The 22,851-nt window shown below is 42.1% G+C and overlaps 1 protein-coding gene across 7 annotated transcripts in view; it reads left to right on the top strand.

Moving 5' to 3' along the window:
* GRIA3 (glutamate ionotropic receptor AMPA type subunit 3) overlaps positions 1-22,851 on the top strand; it is a 276,587-nt gene that overhangs the window by 215,689 nt on the left and 38,047 nt on the right. For all 7 annotated transcript variants that reach the window (XR_013374893.1, XM_077888879.1, XM_077888880.1 and 4 more), the window contains one exon: positions 2,864-3,062. Coding sequence is in view for 6 of the 7 variants with exons in the window: in XM_077888879.1 (XP_077745005.1) it covers positions 2,864-3,062 (199 nt within the window). In the remaining variant the exon portion in view is untranslated. The remainder of the gene's footprint in view (positions 1-2,863; positions 3,063-22,851) is intronic.

Here is a 22,851-nt window from a genome sequence, read left to right as displayed (position 1 = left end):
CTGCAACTATAATTCTCAGTTGTCAGAAAATTGCACCTTCTGTGATTTATACACCATTCTGGATTTTCTTACACAAACTATGACTATTTTGTAGCACAAATATGTGGGCATTTCTTTCCTATTGTGTAAGAATAGATCATTTCCTATTTCTCCTCCCTGTGCCTCAGTTTCTTTATCTGTAAGATGCCTCTGTTTCCTAATCTGTATAAATAGTGCCTAACCATAGGGAAGGAGGGTTGAAAGAGTTGACCCATGTCAACCTAAAGCAATCAGAACAGTCTGGAAGTGCTCTGTAAGGGTTAGCTATTATCATTATCGTTTTTATTACCCTATTACTACAGATGCTACTTTGAAACATTAATCTTTTATATGGTAAAATTATTTCCAGAGTCAGATCAGTTGAGGATAAGTTAAATATATATGGCAACAATGAAGAAAGACTATAAAGGTCCAAATTCGTAACTGAAATATCCTGGAAACTTTTAGCATTTGGAAGGGTAACGCATTCTTTCCGCCTCACCTGGATGTTTTCACCGCTTCTGATTAAAAGGGACATGTTCCCAGATGAGATCCTGGGAGAATAGAACCATTAGAGAAATCTGTTGCAAAGCAGATTTTCACATCTGAAAGGCTACAGGTGATTGTGTTCAAAAATAAAGAAAGCAGGGTTGTTTTAAGCATCCTGCAACCAATAGGAATCACAAACTTTAAAAATCAAGTAGTTTTGTTTTAGTTCATCAATAAAGACCACCATTATTCAAACACCTGCCAAAATTATTTGACCGGAGTGTAAAATCAGAAACAACTGAATTTTCCAGAGGCCAATAAAAGTTTATCTTGGGACACAGGAATTTAAATTTGCTTCCAAGTGGTAAAATGCAAATACAGAGAAGAGCTTGATTTGCCAGGTTTCAGCCCAGAACTGCCCTCTTCCCACAGAGCCTGGAATTGTGCCAGGCTCCTACGCCTATTCTTCACTTTATGACAGAGTGGGTTCTTTGCCTGCGAGCTTTTCTGGGCATGAGAGAACAGAGCCTAATCAGGATGGAGCTCTGCCACGGAGAGAACTATCCTAGAGATAACGTGGCAACGTTTTATAAAACCTAGGGACCAGATTTTCATTTCTGCAGCCAGAGCAGCCGTCAGCAACACTGTGAAGGAGACGAAAGTGCCTCCGTACAAGCCGCCTCCCATCGCCGAGCTTCCAGTGCCCTCTAACCGCCCCCCCAGACCCTCTCCCTGAGCAGCATTCACAGTGCAGGCCCCGCCGTGACCCCCAGTCCCGGCTGCACCAGAGCTTTATAAAAATGCTGCTCCTGGGGATCCCTGGTGGCGCAGCGGTTTAGCGCCTGCCTTCGGCCCAGGGCGTGATCCTAGAGTCCCGGGATAGAGTCCCGCGTCGGGCTCCCTGCATGGAGCCTGCTTCTCCCTCCTCCTGTGTCTCTGCCTCTCTCTCTACGTCTATCATGAATAAAAAAAAAAAAAAATGCTGCTCCTTCGGCCTAACCCCCAAAGAGTCTGATTTCACTGGCCTGCGGTGGAGCCGGGGCATGTTTTGTGTGTCGTCGTGTTTTGTTGTCTTTTGTCTCATGCTTCCCAGATGATATTGATGTTCAGGCAGAGTTGAGAATCGGTGATGCAGAAGAAGAACGAGATTTCTCAGTTTGGTCTGCAGACCCCTGGCGATCACCCGTGACACGGCCGAGGCGCAGCTTGTTGAGCGCTCGGATATTCTGAATCTGCGTTTTCACAAACACCCGGCGTGCAGCCACAGGCTAGTCCTGTTGAAGAGCAAAATTGCCCCTTAGTGCACCTTACCCGCCTTCTGCCCCCTCCGCTCCTAAGTAGATGGACTAATCCAAGACAATGTGATAATAGGTCCTTCTGAAGTTAACTTGTTAACCTTTTGACCGAGTCTCCTAAAGAAAACGCAGAGGGTGATTCCACTCTGAAGCAGTTCTTTGGCGGCTGGTGAGGATGGTTTCGTTTTGATTGTTTGGGGGGGCTGGGAGGTAGGCGTGGAAACCAGGCTTTTGGTGCCTGGCAAATTCTAGTACACAGATAGTTCCCTACCTTTAGGCCCCTCCTATGTCTTAGTAAAAGAGGAAAGTTTTGATCCCTAGAGCTAAGCTCCTGAGCCCCACTAGCCATTTCTATTAAGATGCTAATAAATACGGTCTTAATGGCTCCTTGCCCCATGGGCCACCAACTCCACAAAATGGCACAGTCTTTATTAAGTTTCCTAAACTCAGAGTGAAGAGTACGCCTCCACTTACCCATTTCTCTTGAAATAAGTGAAGGGTTTTGATCCTGTGTTTCTACCATGACATCACCTTCCATCAGTGGTTCTCAACCTTGGCTGTACCCCGTAATCGCCTGGGGAGCTTTAAAAAATGTTATGTGTGGGTCCCACTTCCCAGGCTCTGACTGACCTGGTGTTGGGCTAGGCCTGAGCATGAGATTTTTTTTTTTTTTTACAGTGCAGGCTGGGCACCACCAGCCTTAAAGGAAGGGAGCCGTCTTCCACAGGCATGCCCATCAGGGCTCCCACAGGAAGAGAATCTGATAAGTACAGTTCTTACGTGTAAGCAGAAGCTGCTAGAGATGTTTTTCCTAGGATTAAAAAAAAAAATCCCGCTTTGCAAGCTATATAGGCCCGAAGAGCATTATGCATGTATCATCATCTGCCATCCTGACACGGGATGTTGTGAACGTGTTACTTTCGTTTGGTGTTTTAATTCCCTGACATCATCTACTTCAACTCTCCTGAAACCACTTCCCTTTCCAGAAATAAAGACAAGGATTTTTTTAAACTGAAATCCGGCCCCTCTGGGTCTGGCTTGGTCTCTGTTTTGTCTTGCAGATCGCTGTCCGGGCGCATTGTCGGAGGGGTTTGGTGGTTCTTCACCTTGATCATAATTTCCTCCTATACTGCCAATCTTGCTGCTTTTCTGACTGTGGAGAGGATGGTTTCTCCCATAGAGAGTGCCGAAGACTTAGCTAAGCAGACTGAAATTGCATATGGGACCCTGGACTCCGGTTCAACAAAAGAATTTTTCCGAGTAAGTGCCTTGCGGTGAATCGGGCCCACTGGTTTTTATCGTCCAGTCTTCTCACAAAGGCTCCTTAAGGGAGGGTGGGGAACGTGTGGGGTTGTTATCAAAGCAGAGCATCTTGGCTGGGCTTAGTTGGTGACCTAATTCATTGTTGACAACTAAGAGCGTGCAGCCTGACAAGTGGCCTATGGAGAGCGCGAGGCCTGAACTCCCAGGTTGGAAGCCCAGCCCTGGCGCGGAGTGCTCCTTTGTCCTTGGGCAAGTCATATAACTTCTGTCAGCCTTGATCACCTTGCTTGAGAAATGAGGGAACTAAACTAAGTAATGCGCGTTCTTCTTTCTAGCTTTTACAAAAGCAGTGATTTAATGTCTCAGTTCAGAGAAGGTAGGTACTTGACTCGAAGATTCTGAGGAGTGATAGACTATAAAATTGCATATTCTATTTTAGACAATGGTTTCTTATTGAAATGTTTTACACTTGTTTCAAGTGTTCATGCTGATAGTTCCATTTTCAGAGAAGCCGGTAATTGTTTTAATTTCTTGAGTACACTTATTCCACCCCCGCCGCCCCATCATCGACCAAAAAACCTTAGTGGGGAAACAGCAAGCTGTTCACGAGCAAAAGTTAGTCAGGCTGCATAAACACTGTCAAGAGAAAGGATGAAAGGAGACTGAAGCAGAAAATTGATGGACATGCCACTTTTACATAAACTTTCAAGATCTTTTTTCTGTACCAACTGAACTCTAAGAAAGACCACCAGTGGAATGGTTAAGAATTCAAATGTTTCTTCAGTTGCCCCAACCACAAAAGTATGGTGATTAGAAAATGGGCCCATTCTATACATTATCCACTGCCTGCCACTGTCACCACTATAACTGGTTGTAGCAATGATCCAGAAGCCACTTGTATAGTAGGTAAAAGGGAAACGTTTAGTCTTTACAACCAATAATCAAGTTATTGGATGGCAGGTATAATTACTGACCTTTCCTCCAAGTCCAGGGTAAAAGCATATTGGTTCTAAACTGGCTTATTTTAAGAAATATATTTCTACATGTATTATCATGAGATTTGTTCAATTATTTCCTGGGAAAACGGGCGTATGTTTCTTAAAATTATAGCAATTAGCTAAAAGCTGCTTTCATTCCCTGAAAGAGAAAGCATTAGTTATGGGACCCTTTCAAGAATTCTCATTGGCTCTGCATATCCCTTTCTCGATTCTACCACTATTTATCGAGCAGATCAAAATCCCCAACCAGGGAGAAGGGCCCAGTATTGGAACCCATCACTGAAGACCTCCTGGAACTAACCTGGCCTTGACCTTGACCACTGTGGCAATCCCAGAAACTTATCTTGAAATAATCCCCTGCCTGCATGAAACCACTCACATGTTTCAGGGCAGCAAGCCAGGGATTTCCATCTGCTGAGTAGTCAGCACATAATCAGCTCCATGGAAAGCTGGTTTGGTATGAACCTCCAGCAGCATCCCAATAGGCATCATGTTGGCCTATGAAGTAATTGATCACTTAGCCTATTTTTTTTATTTATTTATTTATTTATTTATTTATTTATTTTTATTGGTGTTCAATTTACTAACATACAGAATAACACCCAGTGCCCGTCACCCATTCACTCCCACCCCCCGCCCTCCTCCCCTTCTACCACCCTTAGTTCATTTCCCAGAGTTAGCAGTCTTTACGTTCTGTCTCCCTTTCTGATATTTCCCACACATCACTTAGCCTATTGAGACAAAGGACTTAGACTGTCTGATAAGAGATACTTGTTCCATTGGAAAGCATTTTACCTTCAAAGACAATTAGAAATTAGGAAGGTGTGTTTTAAATGGTAATCGATAGATGGCATCAATTCCCATTAAGCTTTCAAAGGCCATTCATCCATACTGCCAGCAAAGGACCCTCTCGAGGGATATTGATTAGCACAAAGACTTGAAAGTGTGACCAAATAGTCATTGTCCCCACACCCAGACCCCATCCCCCGTGCCTTTTGTGTCTTTCTGAAAAACCAGGAAAGTGTCTGCTAATCTATTCAATGATGGTTTCATTAAAAAGCATCATATTACCAGAGCCAATTTGAATCAACATCCAATTCTGAGTGAAGCTATTGCTGCGTTCTAATTGGTTTGCGGTTTCTAATGCTCACCAATTCCTAGTGACCTTTACAGCCAATGAGTAATTCGTATGGAAATGGAGCTCTTATGAAAATCTGATTAGAGAGGGAGCTGGATATTTCTAGGTATAGGGAAATGCAAATCATTTTCTAATTCTCATGCACCACTTTTCTTTTTCCTCAAATGGTCGCTGATGACAGCGTTAGGATTCTGTGGGGAAGTTCTTCAGGCAGCACACAAAGGTTGATGATCTAAGAATGGAACTGAGCAATCTAGAAAGATCAACTTTTTTAGCCTGCTTGTACTGAAAATGTCATGCAAACCTAACAAAGGGTAAGGTTGATATTCATCTAATACAGGGGGGCCCAACCAATTGGTCTTGAAGCGATGTGTCCTCTCCATGCTCTCCACTCCACCCGCCTTGAACCACATAGATCAGAGAAGACAATGAGCCAGAACACATCATCTCTCACTCAGGGATTTCACAAACTAGCTTGTCACCACCACCCCCTCCGCCCCACAACCCTCAATGACCTCAAGGCAGTTTTAAGATTAGTCACTCCACTACACACAGAAAAAAGTGAAGGCCTCTGATGGCATGCCTCTGAACTTTAGAGAATAAAACGAGATCACATGCAACATTTACAAACATAACATGAGCTCATTTCTTCCCATTCTCACTGCATACTAAAACCACAGGGACCAAGTAGTAATACCATAAAACAGCCTGGGGCCAGCCCTCTAGTTCTTCCACTAGGAGAGAGAAATAAATAAAATACAATTCCTTTCCAATTGCCCTGCAGACATTTTTACTCATCCTGGATAAAGCTGCCATTAAAATGATGGTATTTTAAAATGATTCCTTTGTTTCTCTTATTTTCAAGCTATCCTTAACTGTTATCGACCATCACGTAAAGTCATAGGCACAGAGGGACCTGCTCCATCAGGAAAGGAGGCGGTGGGGGGGGGAGAGGGAATGATACCAAGCAAAATGTATGCAGCTGGAAGAGACTTCTGAAATATTACAGTCAGCCCTCTTGACTTTCAAACTGATTTCCTTAGACAGTAGCTCCAAAACGAAATGTCCCAACTACAGTGGAAGGACCCATGCTAAAAAACAAGTCGACAGCTTTATTGTCATTACCCAGAGAAATGCCACTATGATTTGGAAAGCTGCACCGAAATGATCATTCCCCACTAAGTTTTGGAAATTTAACCTGATACAGATTCATGTTAAAAAAGTAGCACTGGGGAAAAAAGCACTTCCAAAATTCTCTCAGCCTTCAGACCCCTAGAAATATTAGGAGATAATTATGATGCTTGATGTCTTTTCCAGAGACTTGACTATATCCCCATTGAAGGTAGTTCAGGAGATTAAAGGAGATTTTTTTTAAATGAAATATTTAAAATGAATTTTTTAATAAATTTATTTTTTATTGGTGTTCAATTTGCCAACATATAGAATAACACCCAGTGCTCATCCCATCAAGTGCCCCCCTCAGTGCCCATCACCCAGTCACCCCCACCCCCTGCCCACCTCTCCTTCCACCACCCCTAGTTCGTTTCCCAGAGTTAGGAGTCTTTCATGTTCTGTCTCCCTTTCTGATATTTCCCACTCATTTTTTCTCCTTAAACCCTTTAAGAGGGGCACTTGGGTGGTCCAGTCAGTTAAGCATCTGCTTTCAGCTCAGGTCATGATCCCAGGCTCGTTGGATCAAGCCCCGAATCTGGCTCCCTGCTCAGGGGGAGTCTGCTTCCCCTCTCCCTCAGCCCCTCCTCCTGCTCATGAGTGTGTGCACTCGCTCACTCTCTCTTTCTCAAATAAATAAATAAATAAAATCCTAAAAAAATAAACCCCTTTAAAAAATTAAATATAAAAGGAGAGGAGTGGAGAGAGAGTGAGTTGCTCTAGGGCCCTGAGTAGGACAGAGGAATTGAACTTTATCTGGAAACCACCAAGGGGACTGTTCTGTCTTCTGACTTGGAGACATGGTACCCCCCATGTAGCACAGCTGAATTACTCATGGAAATTATTTTATTTGAACACAAGACTCTGCCTAATTGTTGTCATCGGTCATTTATGTTTTTTTAAATTTAGGCTATAAATGAAGAGCCCTCCAAACTGATTTGGAAAGCAGTCCCTACTAATAGTATTTGGATCCTGCTTACACATTCAGAATCTCTCTCTCTTTCTCTCTCTCTCTCTCTCTCTCATACACACACACACACACACACACACACAAGCATTTTTAATTGGAGCCCACATTTCAACATTTCGCAGTTATCTCTTATAGGGCTTTTGAAGTATATAAGGGGAAGGGGGAAGTCTCCCCACAGATGCACCTATGCTGAGTATGTTGACCTTTTGACATGATCAAGAAAACTAACCATTAATTTTTATGCTTTGTTACAACTGACCTATGTACATAATAGACCCCATAACGCATGCCCCAGGCCTAGGATACACATCAAATTATAAAGTCTTTTTGTTAAAAATTTTCTCACCAGGTAACTATGATGAATTTGCAATTTTGAAAGACAATATACTTGGACAACTGCAACCAGATTTAATTAGTTTGAAGACACATATGATGTGACCAAATGTTTGAGGACACAGCCAAACCACACACTAGGGAACACATAATAGCAACAACAAGAGATGAGTTGACATCAAGGGATGGCAGGTCAGATACATCTGTTGTATATACCACTTGACAGTTTTTAAAAAGAAAAATTTGTTTTTTAACTTTGACATGGCTGTTGGGATGCCACCTTGTCAAAAACAATCTTATTTTCCTATGTCATGATACATTACACAACAAGACTCCTTCCTATACCTCATAGGTCAAGACTGGAGGTAGAGGGGATCCCTGGGTGGCTCAGTGGTTTAGCACCTGCATTCAGCCCAGGGCATGATCCTGGAGACCTGGGATCGAGTCCTACTTCGGGCTCCCTGCATGGAGCCTGCTTCTCCCTCTGCCTGTGTCTCTGCTTCTCTCTCTCTCTTTCTCTGTGTGTGTGTGTGTGTGTGTGTGTGTGTGTGTCTCATGAATAAACACAAAAAATCTTAAAAAAAAAAAAAAAAGACTGGAGGTGGAACAGGAGGCACAAGGTGAGGATGCTGAGACCTGGCCACATAGGCCTTGGGAAAAGGGCACGGTACACCCAGACAGCTGTTGGCTTTTCCCATCCTTCAGCAGCTAGGGATCTGTGGTTCCATTAGGTCTTCCTTGCGGACAGGTCTTGAGGTGGGTGGAAAGGACACTCTCCAAGGGAGTAGAAGACAGTTAACCTGCCAACTGTACACAAGTGACAACATACCTAATATCTGCCTCCAAGAGAAAGAAGAAAATGTAGCAATGAAGACAGGCTAATAATAATGCCCTAGATTCTATGATGTATTCATCACTCTTTCAATAATAACTCTTTTCTTTGAGCACACTCCATGTGCCAAGTTCTAGGCTAAGCACTGAAGCTCCATCTCTGTACACAAAATTAAATTTCTGTCTTTTGCCAAATCACATGAAAACACCTCGACAGGGTTTTCCACCATATTTGGAGGTTATTTTTGGGGACAGACAGACTTGAAATATAGGCATGTCAAGAAACTAGATGATCACACCTCCAGGGCAGCTGACAGTGTTCATTTTTACATTGCTCCTTCCCCACACATGCCAATCTACAGATACAACCCATGGTGAACAATAGGAGGGTTAATGATTCTCCACAAACCCAACATGAAGGTCAGGTAGGTAATGAATAAAACAGAAATGGCCTCTAGCCTCTGGGAGTTCACAACCTAGGAGGCTGTCAATTTTCAACACATATTCACATAACATTACCACATTCGATTCACTCGACAATCCTGCAATGCAGCCAGAACAGGCACAATTGCACCTACTTCGTGGAGGAGACACAGGGAGCAAAATGACATTGTGACTTGCCAAATGTCACTCAGATCAATGGGGGAGAGTAGAACTCTGAGTCCAGATTGAATCCTCTTTCCATTTCATCTCAATACCTTTCTGGCCTAAGCATTCACAGAAACAGGGGCTGTTATGCATGAATCAAGCATGCTAAGGCATCTGTATTATCTCCTGGTTGATCTTTGTTTTTATATCCCTTGATGGATCAATCAGAAAAGAAAACCTATCCACACTTTTAAATGACATTCTCCCATGCTCTGGTAACCTCAAAAGGATCCAAGATAAGATGGCAAAGAAAAGGAAGACATCCATAAAACTAGAGTGAATGCCACAAACACAGCAAACCTCTATTATTCACAGCTAATTATACTTTCCGATATGCCAAGGGTTATGTCATGGCTGGATAAAACTGGAAAGAAAAAGAGAGAGGATGAAAATGATTTCTAGTTCCACATCCACTGGTGACTTTTTTTTCCTTTGGTAAGAAGCATTTGGTCTGTTTCCTCATCTATCAAGGGGAATATTCCCTGCTCTACCCTCCTTATAGGGTTAGTAATAGGATAATATCACAAAAAGATCTCTAAAAGTACAAAGAATTCTACAAATCCCAGGAGAATTTTTTTTAAGATTTTATTTATTTGAAAGAGAGAGCAAGAGGAGGAGCAGAGGGAGAGGGACAAACAGACTCAGAGCTAATCGCGGAGCCTGATGTGGGGCTCAGTCTCACGACCCCGAGATCATGACCTGAGCTGAAACCAAGAGTCATATGCTCAACCGACTGAGCCACCCAGATGCCCCAAATCCTAGGAGACTTTAGGAAAAAGGCCCAACACTGGAGCAATTAAAGCATAAAGACTCCAGACAAGGCTCTATGGATACATGAGGGAGGGATATTTCCCAAGAAGAAAATAAGAGAAAATAAAATCATCTCTGCTGGCTCAGTGGAAGAGACATGGGTTTTTTCCTGTCTTTGGGAGGAGAGAGAAACCTCATTGTATCCTCCTGCCATCCTCCTGATCCCATCCCTACCCCTGCCATAAAATACTACTCCTGACTTCATCTCTTAGTCCATCTTTAGCCATTCCTTTGGGGCCTGCAGATTCAACAACTTCCCTATGCACAATTTAGAACTGCCCTTGAAGACCACCTAGAAACTTCAGCTGCTTCCAAGGGGGCATGCAGGCCATCTGCCCAAAGTAACCAACCATATGGATTTCATTAGCCTTTCTCTGTTAGTCCTCCCAGGTAACCTACTTGCTTATGAGAGCATTTCACAGCCTAGAAACCCTAAGGGAGTTAAGTCTTCCTTTTCTTTGAGGTTGCAAACTCTCTCGGACAATGCCAGAGTAATTCACGCCACACAGAATCCCCAAATCTTTGGGAGAACTCTGAAATTCTCTTCCCTAGAGTAATTCACCTCAGGATCTCACTGTCTTTTCTTAGCTGACAAGATCAAATCACCTTAGCACTTCTAGTTGGAGGAATTGGGTCCATCTGTTCAATTAAACATTCCTTGAGTTCACCTAGCAAGCCAGCACAGGTTAATTATTTAAACTCTCCTTCATCACCATGCAGAAGTCTAAGAATTTGACCATAGGATCAAGTAAAATTTCAACTTCCTGAAACCCAGCTAACAAAAACATTTGGTTAACTGGAATGGTTTGTTCAAAAATGGTTTGTTCAAAAAACTCCACTTTTGAAAGGAAAGGCAACTCACACAAGACCTTGATATGAATTTTGTTTTCAAAAAACTACTAGGTGATGTCCTGTGGTCATGTTGATTCCAATCTTCAACATCTTCTACATTTTTAATCAGTGAGCAAGTAAATATTGAGGGTCTATCATCAAGTTAGGCACCAGGGAGAGAGTAGTTATTATTATTATTTTTTTTTTTTTTTTGCAAAATGAAGTTAGTCACCTGTGAAAATAGGCTTCTACCATAAATCCACCTTCTAAGAAGAAAGCAGTAAAACACAGTAAAGGTATGAAACATAAGGGCTTCTGGACTTTAAATTTTTTTTGAGGATTAACCCTATCCAAGTAATAATACTGCAATGAACATTAGTGAACAAACAGCTCTTCAAATCCCTATTTTCAGTTCCTTTTGGTATATACCTAGGAGTAGAATTGCTGGATTATATGACAATTCTTTGTTTCTCTGTTTTAAGGTCTATTTTGAAACAAAGGATGAGGGCATTTCTGTTCCATTTTCCTCCCATTGCTGCTCAAATAATCCTAATCTTCCCTTAGGCAATAGATGCCTCTCTCCCAATAGGAAGAGGGTGGCTGAGTAGCTGATGCTGGGACAGAACTTTAGCTAATATCACAAAGTTTCATCTTGATACAGGACTGCAGCGAGGAGGAGGTATGTGTATGTATGTCAAGTGTTGAAAAAAACACAAAGTCCTGTCTACAACACACATATGTACAGAGCGTCCTGGATATTTTAGCTACTGATTCCAGCTTGTAACAAAAATTTGAGGGAACATGCTTTCTCTTTCTGTGTTTGGGCTACAATTCTGATGCCCTAGCAAGGTTGTACCAGAACACAGGTGATGGATGGTAGAGTGAAACCCATCTCCTTTCTGTTCTAAATGGTTTAGAATGTTACCTGTTCGATGGAAGGACTTGGATAGTGATGATCTACTGCACTTCTTTCCAGTTCTGATAGTGGGCATCTGTCTGTACATTTTTCCCAAAACTCATCTCCTGTCTGCACACTCCCTGCTGCCCTAATGAAGAGGTTTCTGAAGGTGGTTAGCTGCTATGCCTAAAGAAACCTGCATTCCAGAACTGAGTCTTACTTCCCAGTTTTATAAAAAATCTTGTTATAATCAGGTGTTCACATCTGATTTATTTGACTCTCAATTTATCTCCTTTGAGTCTCTAGTCTGAGTTACAGACTATTTGTTTTTTTATGATTTTATTTATTTGAGAGAAAGTAAGAAAGAGGACATGCACTAGTGTTGGGGGGGGGTAGGGCAGAGAGAGAAGGAGAAACAGGCTCCCTGTGATGCAGGGCTCAATTCCAGGACCTTAGGATCATGACCTGAGCCAAAGGGAGATGCTTAAACAACTGAGCCAGGCGCCCACAGACTATTTCTTTTTTTTTTTTAAAGGATTTTATTTATTTATTCATGAGAGACACACAGAGAGAAAGGCAGAGACATAGAGGGAGAAGCAGACTTCTCGTAGGAGCCCGATGTGGGACTCGATCTCAGAACTCCAGGGTCATGCCCTGAGCCAAAGGCAGATGCTCAACCACTGAGCCACCAAACACATCCAGCCCACAGACTATTTCTTGCATCATTCAGTAACATTGATTTTCCAACCTACTGGGTAAAGAATCCTGTCCTCAACACACTGGAATGAATAGGAGATGCCACGCAGACCCCTGAGTCCAATATACAGACAATAGGGGAGTCAGGTGAATTAGTCAGAAAAGGTTACTGAAGAAAGGGACATCTTATAATGTCTGGATATAAAAAATATCTGGAGAGAAAACAGAATTTTAAGACAGTTCAAAGGGAACATGAGAACATATGTATGACAAAAAAAAAAAAAACCAACAAGACCATGACTTCATATCATGTTAGCCAATGGCTCCTCTTGACTAAGGAACTGTTAGTTTTCTGTAGGGTTCACACTAAGATTTGTTTGCACAAGACAGTGTATGTATATATGTTTGGGGGAGGGATTTTAGGATGGAAAAAAAAAGTTTCCAGAAAAAGTATTGCTTTGAAATAATAGTATCATGGTAGAAATCAATCTATAGACTGCCACGGCTATATTGAAAATCATTGCTTGAGACCAGGGTGCTCTGAGAGCTGTCTTATTTGTAATTTCATCATTCATATTTGGCATGTGAAGATGAGGTTCATTAAAAAAGGACTCTCCAAAGAATACTTTAGAATACTTTGCTTTCTTTTAAATGAGTTTGAGGAACCTAAGTTGAAAAGCAAGATCCATCTCTGCTTTGGCAAACAATATCAAATGAAATATTTCATAACCAACCCTTCATATTTAAAAATAACCCTACTGCAATAGACATTATTTCATCCAAAATGAACAGCCCCTTTTCCTGAATGTAGTAGTTTTAATGGGGTAATCATGAAGAGAATCCTATTAAAGCCCCTTTGCACAGAATTTTGAAGTTTGGTTTCCAAATATTTGTATCCTGCCCCCTTTCTTCCAGACAGACACACATACACACCATTTGGGTAATTGTGACAAATACCTGACATTTGTTATATATGAAAGCAGCAGGGAGCAAACGGACCCACTGGCCAAATCCTGAAGAACATTTTTTGCTTTCTTTTCTCAGCCTGGGGTTTCAGCCAATTGTATAAGCAAGAAGGTTGAGAACAGCATGGTCAGTGATTGAGGAGAAAGAGAAGTACATTCAAGGAGGCTTGGATACATTCATGCAATACAGATACATAGAAAGTTGTCAAAGGTAAAAGATAGGCGCTTGGAGGACACCTTCAGATTTTTTAGAGTTGACATCTAGAGGACAACCATGGCTTCTCATAGTTCTTTGTTGATCTTGTCTTAAAACACTCCCAGATGCAATTGCCCAATGAGCTGACCTACAAGGACTGGTCTACAATTTTTTACAAAATTGTTTTTCACATCACAAGAATTTAGACTATTTAGCCTGAAGAAAATACGCAGCAGTAGAATATATTAGGATTGTCTTAAAATATTTGAAGGGTAGACATTTCAAAAATGAATTATACTTGTTTTGTGAAGCCCTAAGGGACAGAACAAAACTAAAGGGTGGATATTACAGGGATAGAGATTTTTGGCTCATTGTAAAAAGAACATTCTCATAGAGCAATCCAAAAATAGAACAGGCTGTCTCCATAGATAGTGAGTTGTTCATCTTTGAAGGGATTCAAGAATAGGCTAATGGCCACTTGTCAGGGATGTTGAATAGGGGACTCAATAATCTGATGAATGACTGCACTACAGCAATGTTTTCCAACACTAGCTGCATATAAAATGATTTGGGGAGCTATATTAAAACACAGATGATTGGGTCTCACGCTTCCTTCTACCACGTTGATCCCATAGATGCTATTGATCTGCATTTTAAAACTAGCACTCCAAGTGATTCCAACACAAATGACTAAGAGCCACTCTTTGAAGAACATTTAACTATATCACATAGAAGAGAATTTCTACTTTGATGATTTGGATTTGCTGTTTTTCTAGTAATCCTATGTGATGGATACTGGGAGAAGGCTGGACACTGGGCCTATAGGACAGAGACAAGCCTGATTAGAAGTAGCTAGAGCCTTTCCGGCAGGAAGAGGTATCTCGAGAGAACACAACTGTCTTGCTGAGTGGTAGCCTCCTCCTCCCAGTGTTCCTGTTAGGAAGGGAAAGGAAAGAGTTTCCTCTGATCAACAAGGACCAATGGGAGATGATTGTTTCAGGGACTAGAATCTGAAGCTTTAGGGTGCCCCAAATGCAGACAGTAATCTATAGGGAAGCTCAAGCAATGGTATCTGACTGGAGACTATGGACAATAAAAGTCCTAAAAGTGAGGAAAAAATGACACTATGGGCGAATAACGTCCAGAGGCCTCGAAATGTTTATAAGTTCTTCTCCTATGACCCCTATGACACCCTTCCTTTTCCATTGTTTATTTACTGCATGGGTCTTGAGTGACCAGGACTGTTGTATTAGTGTCTTTATGGACCCTTCAGTAAGCCCCTGATTCAAACTTCCCATCCTAGAGGACTGCAGGTGGCCAGATCCAGCATTGGTTTTCTGTGGAGATTTCAATCAGTATGATCTAGGTAAAAGCTGAGAATAGCAGAATTTCTTAGGAAAAAACAGGGCAGAAGTAGAAGATAGCTCTCTCCTACTTCCTTTTAACTGCCCCTTACCTCCCTCTCTCTTTCTTTCTCTTACCTGCTGGGTCTCAGGTGGTCAGGGCTACTATCTTAGCACTTTCATAGAGGCTTCAGAGAACCTCTTACCTCAAATGGCCCTACCTGGAAGAATTTAGATGAACATCCCTAGGTGCTAGTCAGCAGGGAAAAACAAAAGCAGTAGAACCTAAAAAGAAGCAGGGGCACAAAAAATTTCATAAAGAGAAAGAAAACAATGGGACAGAGGGTAGAGATTGCTCAGGACCTTGAAATCTCCTACCAGCATGACAGAAGCTACCAGCCCTGCCTCCATGTTTTTCCCCATGTCACCTGCAGGGTCTCAAGGGAACAGGGCTGCTGTGTTGGTGTTTTTATGGAGGCTTCAGGCAATCCCAAGCTCTGAAATTCCCCAGGCCAAAGGGCAGTAGATAGACAAACAGAACAGCTGGCCTTCACTCGGGGAAGTTCAAGTATCAAAATATCATTGGAAACTATGGGCAAGAGAAATGGCCTTAAAAATGAAAAGGGGCAGAATGAGAAATTGCAACAAGAGCTTTGAACTCTTGGCCATCAGCCAAAGCTCTCTCTATCACATGACCTCTCACCTCCCTGGTCTGGGTCCTTCTGCATGCCTTTTATGATGAGGTGGCTGTGCTGTGTTACTGCTTCTCAGACGCTTCAGGGAGCCTCATGCCTCAAAGTTCGCAACCCAGAGGAACTTTGCTGCATAGACATGAACTCAGTCGCTAGGAAGAGCTCAGAATTAGGAGAATGTAAACTCTATCTGGAAGAGGAGTGTATTTTAAAACTGGTCCAGAAGGGAAAGACAGGCCGGGAGCTGGGAAATGCCTGCCCTTCAGATGGACACACTTTTTTTTTCTTCTTCAAATTTTTATTTAATTTCTAATTAGTTAACATATATTGCAATATTGGTTTCAGGAGTAGAATTCAGTGATTCATCACTTACATATAACACCCAGTGCTCATCACAACAAATGCCCTCCTTAATACCCATCCTCCACCTAGCCCCTCCCCCACCACCTCCCCTCCCTCAATCCTTGGTTTCTTCTCTATCATTAAGAGTCTCAAAAAAAAAAGAGTCTCTTATAGTTTGTTCCCTCCTGCTTTTTTTTCCCTTCCCATATGTTCATCTGTTTTGTTTCTTAAATTCCACATGAGTAAAACCATGTGGTATTTGTCTTTCTCTGCCTGACTTCTTTCGCTTAACACAATACACTGTAGCTCCATCCACGTCATTGCAAACGGCAAGATTTAGTTCTTTTTGATGGCTGAGTAATATTCCATTGTATATAGGTACCACCTCTTCTTTATCCATTCATTAGTCAATGGACATCTGAGCCCTTTCCATAGTTTGGTTATGTGGATAATGCTGCTATAAACATTGGGATGCAGGTAATCCTTCAAATCAGTATCTTTGTATCCTTTGAGTAAACAACTAGTAGTGCAATTGCTGGATCTTAGTAGTTCTATTTTTAGCTTTTTGGGGAACCTCCATACTGTTTCCCAGAGTGGCTGCACCAGTTTGCATTCCCACCAACAGTGCAAGAGGGTTCCCCTTTCTCTGCATCCTTGCAATACCTGCTGTTTCCTGTGTTGTTAATTGTAGCCATTCTGACAGGTGTGAGATGGTAGCTCATCTTGGTTTTGATTTGTATCAGAAGCACTTTTTTTAAAGATTTTATTTATTTATTCATGAGAGACAGAGAGAAAGAGAGAGGCAGAGACACAGGTAGAGGGAGAAGCAAGCTCCATGCAGGGAGCCTGACACAGGACTCCATCCCGGGTCTCCAGGATCACGCCCTGGGCCCAAGGCGGCGCTAAACCACTGAGCCACCCGGGCTGCCCCAGAAGCACTTTTCTAATGCACTGCCCCCTGCTCCTTATCCCATTCCCTTTTCCTATTTTACCTCCTGGGTCTGGGCATTGGGCAACAAACGCAGTTGCATTTGTTTCTTACAGAGACATTAGGGAGGCCAGAGGTTCAATCTTCTCCACATAGCCGACCTGTGGAATGGGCAGCCCCAAGTATCCACATGGCAAAGTACAGCCTCCTAGGAATCAGCACAGGTGACTGGTGAGGGGAATTTGAGCTGAACCCCTCTTCCCGGTATGTCTGCTAAGAAGAGTTACTGAGGGCTCATGTTTATAGGAAAGAATGGTATGGTGGTTTTTTTATAGCCAGATCGAAGTGCTGGCTCTTTGGGCCTTCAAGAAAGAAGTGGCATTGCTGTGCTCTTTCTTCCTCCCTCCCTTTTGTTAATTCTGCACTGTCACTGCCATTTCTCCATGCTATGAGCATTAGGTCAACAGGGCTGTGATGCACCAGGGCGGTAGTGGGAGCATTCTGATTCCCAAGCAGGAGAGAAATGCTTTCCAGCCCAGAGACCAGACTGCAGCCTTCACCCACACCGTCAGTTAGGGCCAGTTGGTCAGATTTCCAGTTAGTGCAAGCTATGGGCGTTGCTAAGACTCAGGCAGGGTTAAGCCATCAAGGGGAAATGTTAACAAGGTAGTAGAGTATTCTCACCCCATATTCTTTGCGATGCTGATAGGTACTCAAGAGGAAGCGTTCCTTCTTTCTAACCTCCCTTGGGGTGCCACCATCACCATCTCCCGAACAGAAGTGTGGATGCTGATTACGACAGTTAAGACACCTCCATCCTCCCCCTCACTGAAAAGGAATTTCTCTCTTCTGTGGAAACCAGATCAGCTTTTGTCAGTCTAGCGTCCTATCTTTTCCCCCTCTGTTCCACTGAGACCCTTGCTGTGACCACAGATACCTCTTCTGGTGGCCAGTGGCACTTCGGGGGTGCAACACAATATCCAGTGTATCTGGATCTCCCACCTCAAATTGCTTCGTACTGGCTTTTTTGTCTTCCCAGGTAATTATTGGGATCGCCCTTCTGCCAGTCCAGAGATTAACAGGGTCCAGTTAAAGCCGTTTATTATCTTTATAGCTCCCCTTTTCTTCCCAAACCTGGGCTACACAACACAGCCGGACCCTTCCTTAAGTAATCCTTATATCAGAAATTTCACAACTGATAAAAGCAATAAATAGCAATTACTCACATTAGAAATATATTCTTCCCTGGAAAATGAAGATCCCCTAGTGCATTTTGGTGTTTACAGATCATTAACTGCTTGTCAAAAAAACCTAAGAGGAGAGCTGTCAGAAATAAACATAAAACAGCCCATGCATCGAAAGAGAAATAAAATTTGATTTTCAAAAATGAATCTAATTCATGGCACAGCTTTTTCTAGGAATTCATCTGTTACATGATGGAAGGCATACTCTTATCTAGGCATAGCAGCACAAACCAGGGAAAAGCAAGTTTGAAGGTATTGAAAACCTTACTTACTGAGGTTGAGCCAATCTACATAGATATGGTTACAGCATTCCAGAAGTCTGGCAGCTATTCTTGGAGTCCCCCTTACAAATAGAAGTTATTTTTTCAATGCTTCGGATCCATGTCTTCCCAACGCTGTACTATATATTCAGCGTGGCCCATGTTGCCAAGACTGAAACTTAAAAAGTTCTGTATTCCCTGATTTTGTATTTAAATTTGTAACCTTAATGTTGCATTAATGGCTTATTTTGCATATCTGTTTGATTGTACCATCTTAAAGATTCATTTAAACCTGGGGAGGACAGCATGACTCCTACCTGCTTCTCATTAATAACATGCTTTTCAGTGAGTGGATAATGAATGACCTGGATAGAAATTAGCAGAAAATGCAGATTGCCATTAGGTGTAGAAGTGGGGAGGGAGTCCACGTTTTCCACCATACCGACAAACAATTTCAAGTCAGAAGATATTGAAAACAAGCCTCAAAGAGCCATAACTGTCTAGGAGGATTTTAAATTAAATATCCTGTTGTCTTTACATGTAGAACTGTGAAGGAAAATGCATCCTAATAAAAATCAAAATTTGCAAGTGACTTAAAAAATCTTGGGTTAATAGAAACAAGCTATCTAATTATGAAAAAGAAAACCAGATAACTCTTAGTAACAGAGTATCCTACTGGGCTCTGAAAAACATACAGGTCTGCATAAGCATTCTTTAATTTATTCACTTCACTACTGTTAGTGGCACACTGGCAGAGATGGAGGGTGGGACATAGTGAGTAATAAGCATTTGGGCTGAGAATGTTCTGTCAACTCTGTTGACAGAGTTGGAATAGAAGGCAAGCAAGAGAGGGAAAATACATAACTTAAAAAAAAAGTATTATTGCCCTACTCCATTTTTCTGGAATAGCACCAGATAATAATGGTCTTGCTTAGAGATAGAGGGCCTGTTTTTTAAGTTACTGTATTTCTTTGGTAATAAGGTGCTAGCACCAAAATGGGGGCTTTGAACCAATGACTCCTAATAAATTATCCCACAGGTCACAGGTTTCACAGGTACTAGAAAATATATGAAATTTTGAAATGCAATTTGGACTTTCAGGTTCCCTTTACTTTTCTAAATCCTTTAGGATTCAACATGGCTTCCTTCTGCAGTTTGACTATTGAGCCTTACTGAGCAGAGGTGATAACTGTTATCTATCAGAAACTCAAGACAAATGAAATAATAGTTTGATTAGGTTTACTCTGGAGAGTTTCCATACTTTGGTTTTGTTTCTGTTCAATGGTTGCAATAAATACCCAGGCCTGAATATGAAACAACCTAGTTTTCTAGATAATCCTTTACAAACAACAATTTTGCTTCAGCTTATGAATCTGTTTCTATTTCTAATGGGGTTTGATTTGCAAATTTGCGATTTGGCAGCATTCATTTCAGTGTGGGACTTTTATTTTTTTAAAAAGATGTCATTTCTTTCTTTCTTTATCTATTTGAGAGTCAGACCAGAATAGAGGGAGAGGTAGAGGGGCAAGCAGACTCCCCACTGAGCACAGAGCCAGTTGCAGGGCTTGATCCTAGGACCCTGAGATCATGACCTGAGCCGAAGTCAGACATTTAACTGACTGAGCCACCCAGGGGCCCCTCAGTGTGGGACTCAGTGTAGGGCTCGTTTCAACACCATGGTCACTGTATGACAGGTAACCCAGCCGAATGGCTCTAACATTCAACCTGTCTAATTCCCCCAGTCTTAACTCCATATGAAATGCTGGTCCCATACTCCCTTTGGTGACTCAGAAAAGGCAAATTTACAGCTGTGACCTTAATGTAATTGTAACACAGTTTGAAAATGCTAGGCAAAGGCATTTGGAATGAGTACTTGACAAAGTTATTTGGAATTTTTAGTGGAAAACGTCTCTGGAGATTTTACCACTTTCCATTTTGATTATACTCGATCCTTCAGCCCATCTATCTGAGCTGATAAAGGGAAGTACTGTTTTTTAAAAACTGGGGGAAATTGTGAATGTTGTTACCTGCCTGCCCACCTCTGTCAGAATTCTTCTCTTAGAGAGGAGAATCCAAGAGAGGGCATCCAAACAACTTGATAGAGCAACTCACAGAGCCAGAAAGAGAGAATCAGGCTGGATGGAAACTTAGGGAACATACTCTATTTTGGGGGCACAAATATTTCCTCGTATAATGCTCTGCTCTTTCAAAGGAAAGGACAGTTCTCAGACAGCAGTAATGAGAATAATCTTTCATGGCATACCTAGACCCAGGAGTTCATTTATTTTCAATTTTATGCGAAGAGAATAAATTTAAAGGAAATAGTTCCTGTGTATGCCCAAAGGATTTTTTTTCCATGCAAATAATACAGCTCACCTTTCTCTAGAGTGGCCTTTCATAAACACAGGCTGGGTAAGCGATCCAGAGCTACAGATCAGACCCGAATGGAGCAGGAGTTATGCTTTCTCTTCCCCTGCCCCTCAACCTAGGCTATAGCTAATCCCTCCCTCCCTGCTGCAGGCAGGACTCGGATGCAGCCACCGCTTCCACCATCAGAGCAAACAAGAAAAATATTGTGAAGCAGACAGTCATTCCTGGTTCCCGTTTGGTGCCTTTCTAATCCCTTTGCCTTCTGCTTCACTTAAGCTGTAGACCCACACTATCCAATATGGTACCCAATAACCTCATGTGACTAGTTAAATTTAAGTAAATTAAAATTAAGAATTCAGTTTCTCCATGGCACTAGCCACATTTCAATTGGCCAATAGGCTCGTGTGGCTAGAAGCTACCATGTTGGACAGCACAGATATGGAACGTTTCAGAAAGTTCTATTGGACCATGCTTCTGTTCGTTCCTTTAGCTTCTAGATAGTAAGGACCGTATATCTTCCACATCTCCGTGCCCTGTAGCATTCCACCACAGTGCCTGACACAACCATTGAAAGGGGGAGAAGCTGAACTCAGTTTCCTAACTTAATAACTAAGTGCTTACTATGTTGTCAAGAGCTGTGCTAAATTCATTATAAGCCATCTCTCATTGCATCATTGCAAGAGCACTGTGAGGTAGGTCCTATCATCATTCCCATTTTTCAGATGAGGGAACTGAGATTCAGTGAGATTAAATGATTTACCCAAAGTCACTCAGCTAATAAATACCAAAGCTGGGTCTTTATAACTTTAGAACCTATGTTCTTAACCTCTGCTCTATGCACCAAAAGAAAACACTTAACTGCACATTTCACCATGGATAGGCCAGCATCTTGCAAAACATTGGTGACTGGGTGGCTTCTTCATAGCACTCTTGCTGGCCAAGGAAGAATACAAACAGGCTGGGATCAAGGGCCTAAGCATGAAGAATGAGGTTATAAAGAAGTATGTTGATTTGTGGTTTTGTGTGGGTATCAAACTAAGTGGCTGACTACTTCTCTAAAGGAAATAACAACAAAGTAGTAGCCTTATCTGCCATTTTGCATATGGAGGCCATTGCTGCTGGCCTCCAGTGATGAAGATTAGTGAAACCTAATTATTTTTTGAAGTCACCCCCACATGCTGCACTTACCAGAAGGTTCTGTAACTTGAGCTTCCATGCTGCAGAGTTTGTGCCAGGACATGCGAATGCCAGAAAATCAATTTTCCTGCAGCTTTCACAGTCAGTGTGTTTGCCAGACAAAACCCCAGCCAGCCACTTTTTTAATCAGCATAGCGCCTTTAGAAATAATACTTACTGGAACATTCCTAACAGCAAGAAGGAAAAGACTTAAATCTAAACCCCACTGTTCAAAATTGAGAGCCACCAGAGAAGGTGAAATGTGAATAAATTGAAATACAACATTTTAGTGGCCCCATTTGGACTTATAAGGTATTCTCTGCTAAGCATCTAATGAATTAGTTTTGATTCCAGTCTCTGCCCCAGTAGCATTGATAACACATAACCTGGCATCATCCTTCCCATCCACATTGCCCATGCCCTCAATGTGGCCCTGATGTATCCGCCCATGGCATCCCATCTTGCCCTCCCTCTCCAAGACCTATCTTGATTCTCCATCCATCCCATATTCCTCTGGCACAAATTCCCAAATAAACCAAATCATACAAAGGTGGTGGACAGGAGTTTTGGTGCCCTCCCATTTACTGTAATCACATAATCTAATTTATTGAGGATTTACTACATTCCAGGCACTGTGCTGGGTGCTTTACATAACTTACCTCATTTCATATTCTATCTCCATTTCAGAGATAATTATTAGAGCCTTAGAGGAATTTAAGTAATTTGTCCAAGTGAAACAGAAGGCATGATCTATAATGGTAGGATTTAGGGCCTTGTGACAAGCTAGTGGAGTATTATATTGGTGCCTTTTACCTCATAGCGTATTGCACAGGCTTCAAAGCCGAACCAAGGAAGACGAAGGCTATATAAAATCATGTTGAAATGACAGCTCCAAGAAGTAAGCCTCAATGAATTCACTGGCATTTTGGTCAATGTAGTCACTAGCA

Source organism: Canis aureus, chromosome X (genome assembly GCF_053574225.1).
Source record: "Canis aureus isolate CA01 chromosome X, VMU_Caureus_v.1.0, whole genome shotgun sequence".
In the NCBI taxonomy this organism is placed as follows: Eukaryota; Metazoa; Chordata; class Mammalia; order Carnivora; family Canidae; genus Canis; species Canis aureus.
Note: the sequence above shows the minus strand (reverse complement) of the source record. Positions and strands in the feature narration are given on the sequence as shown.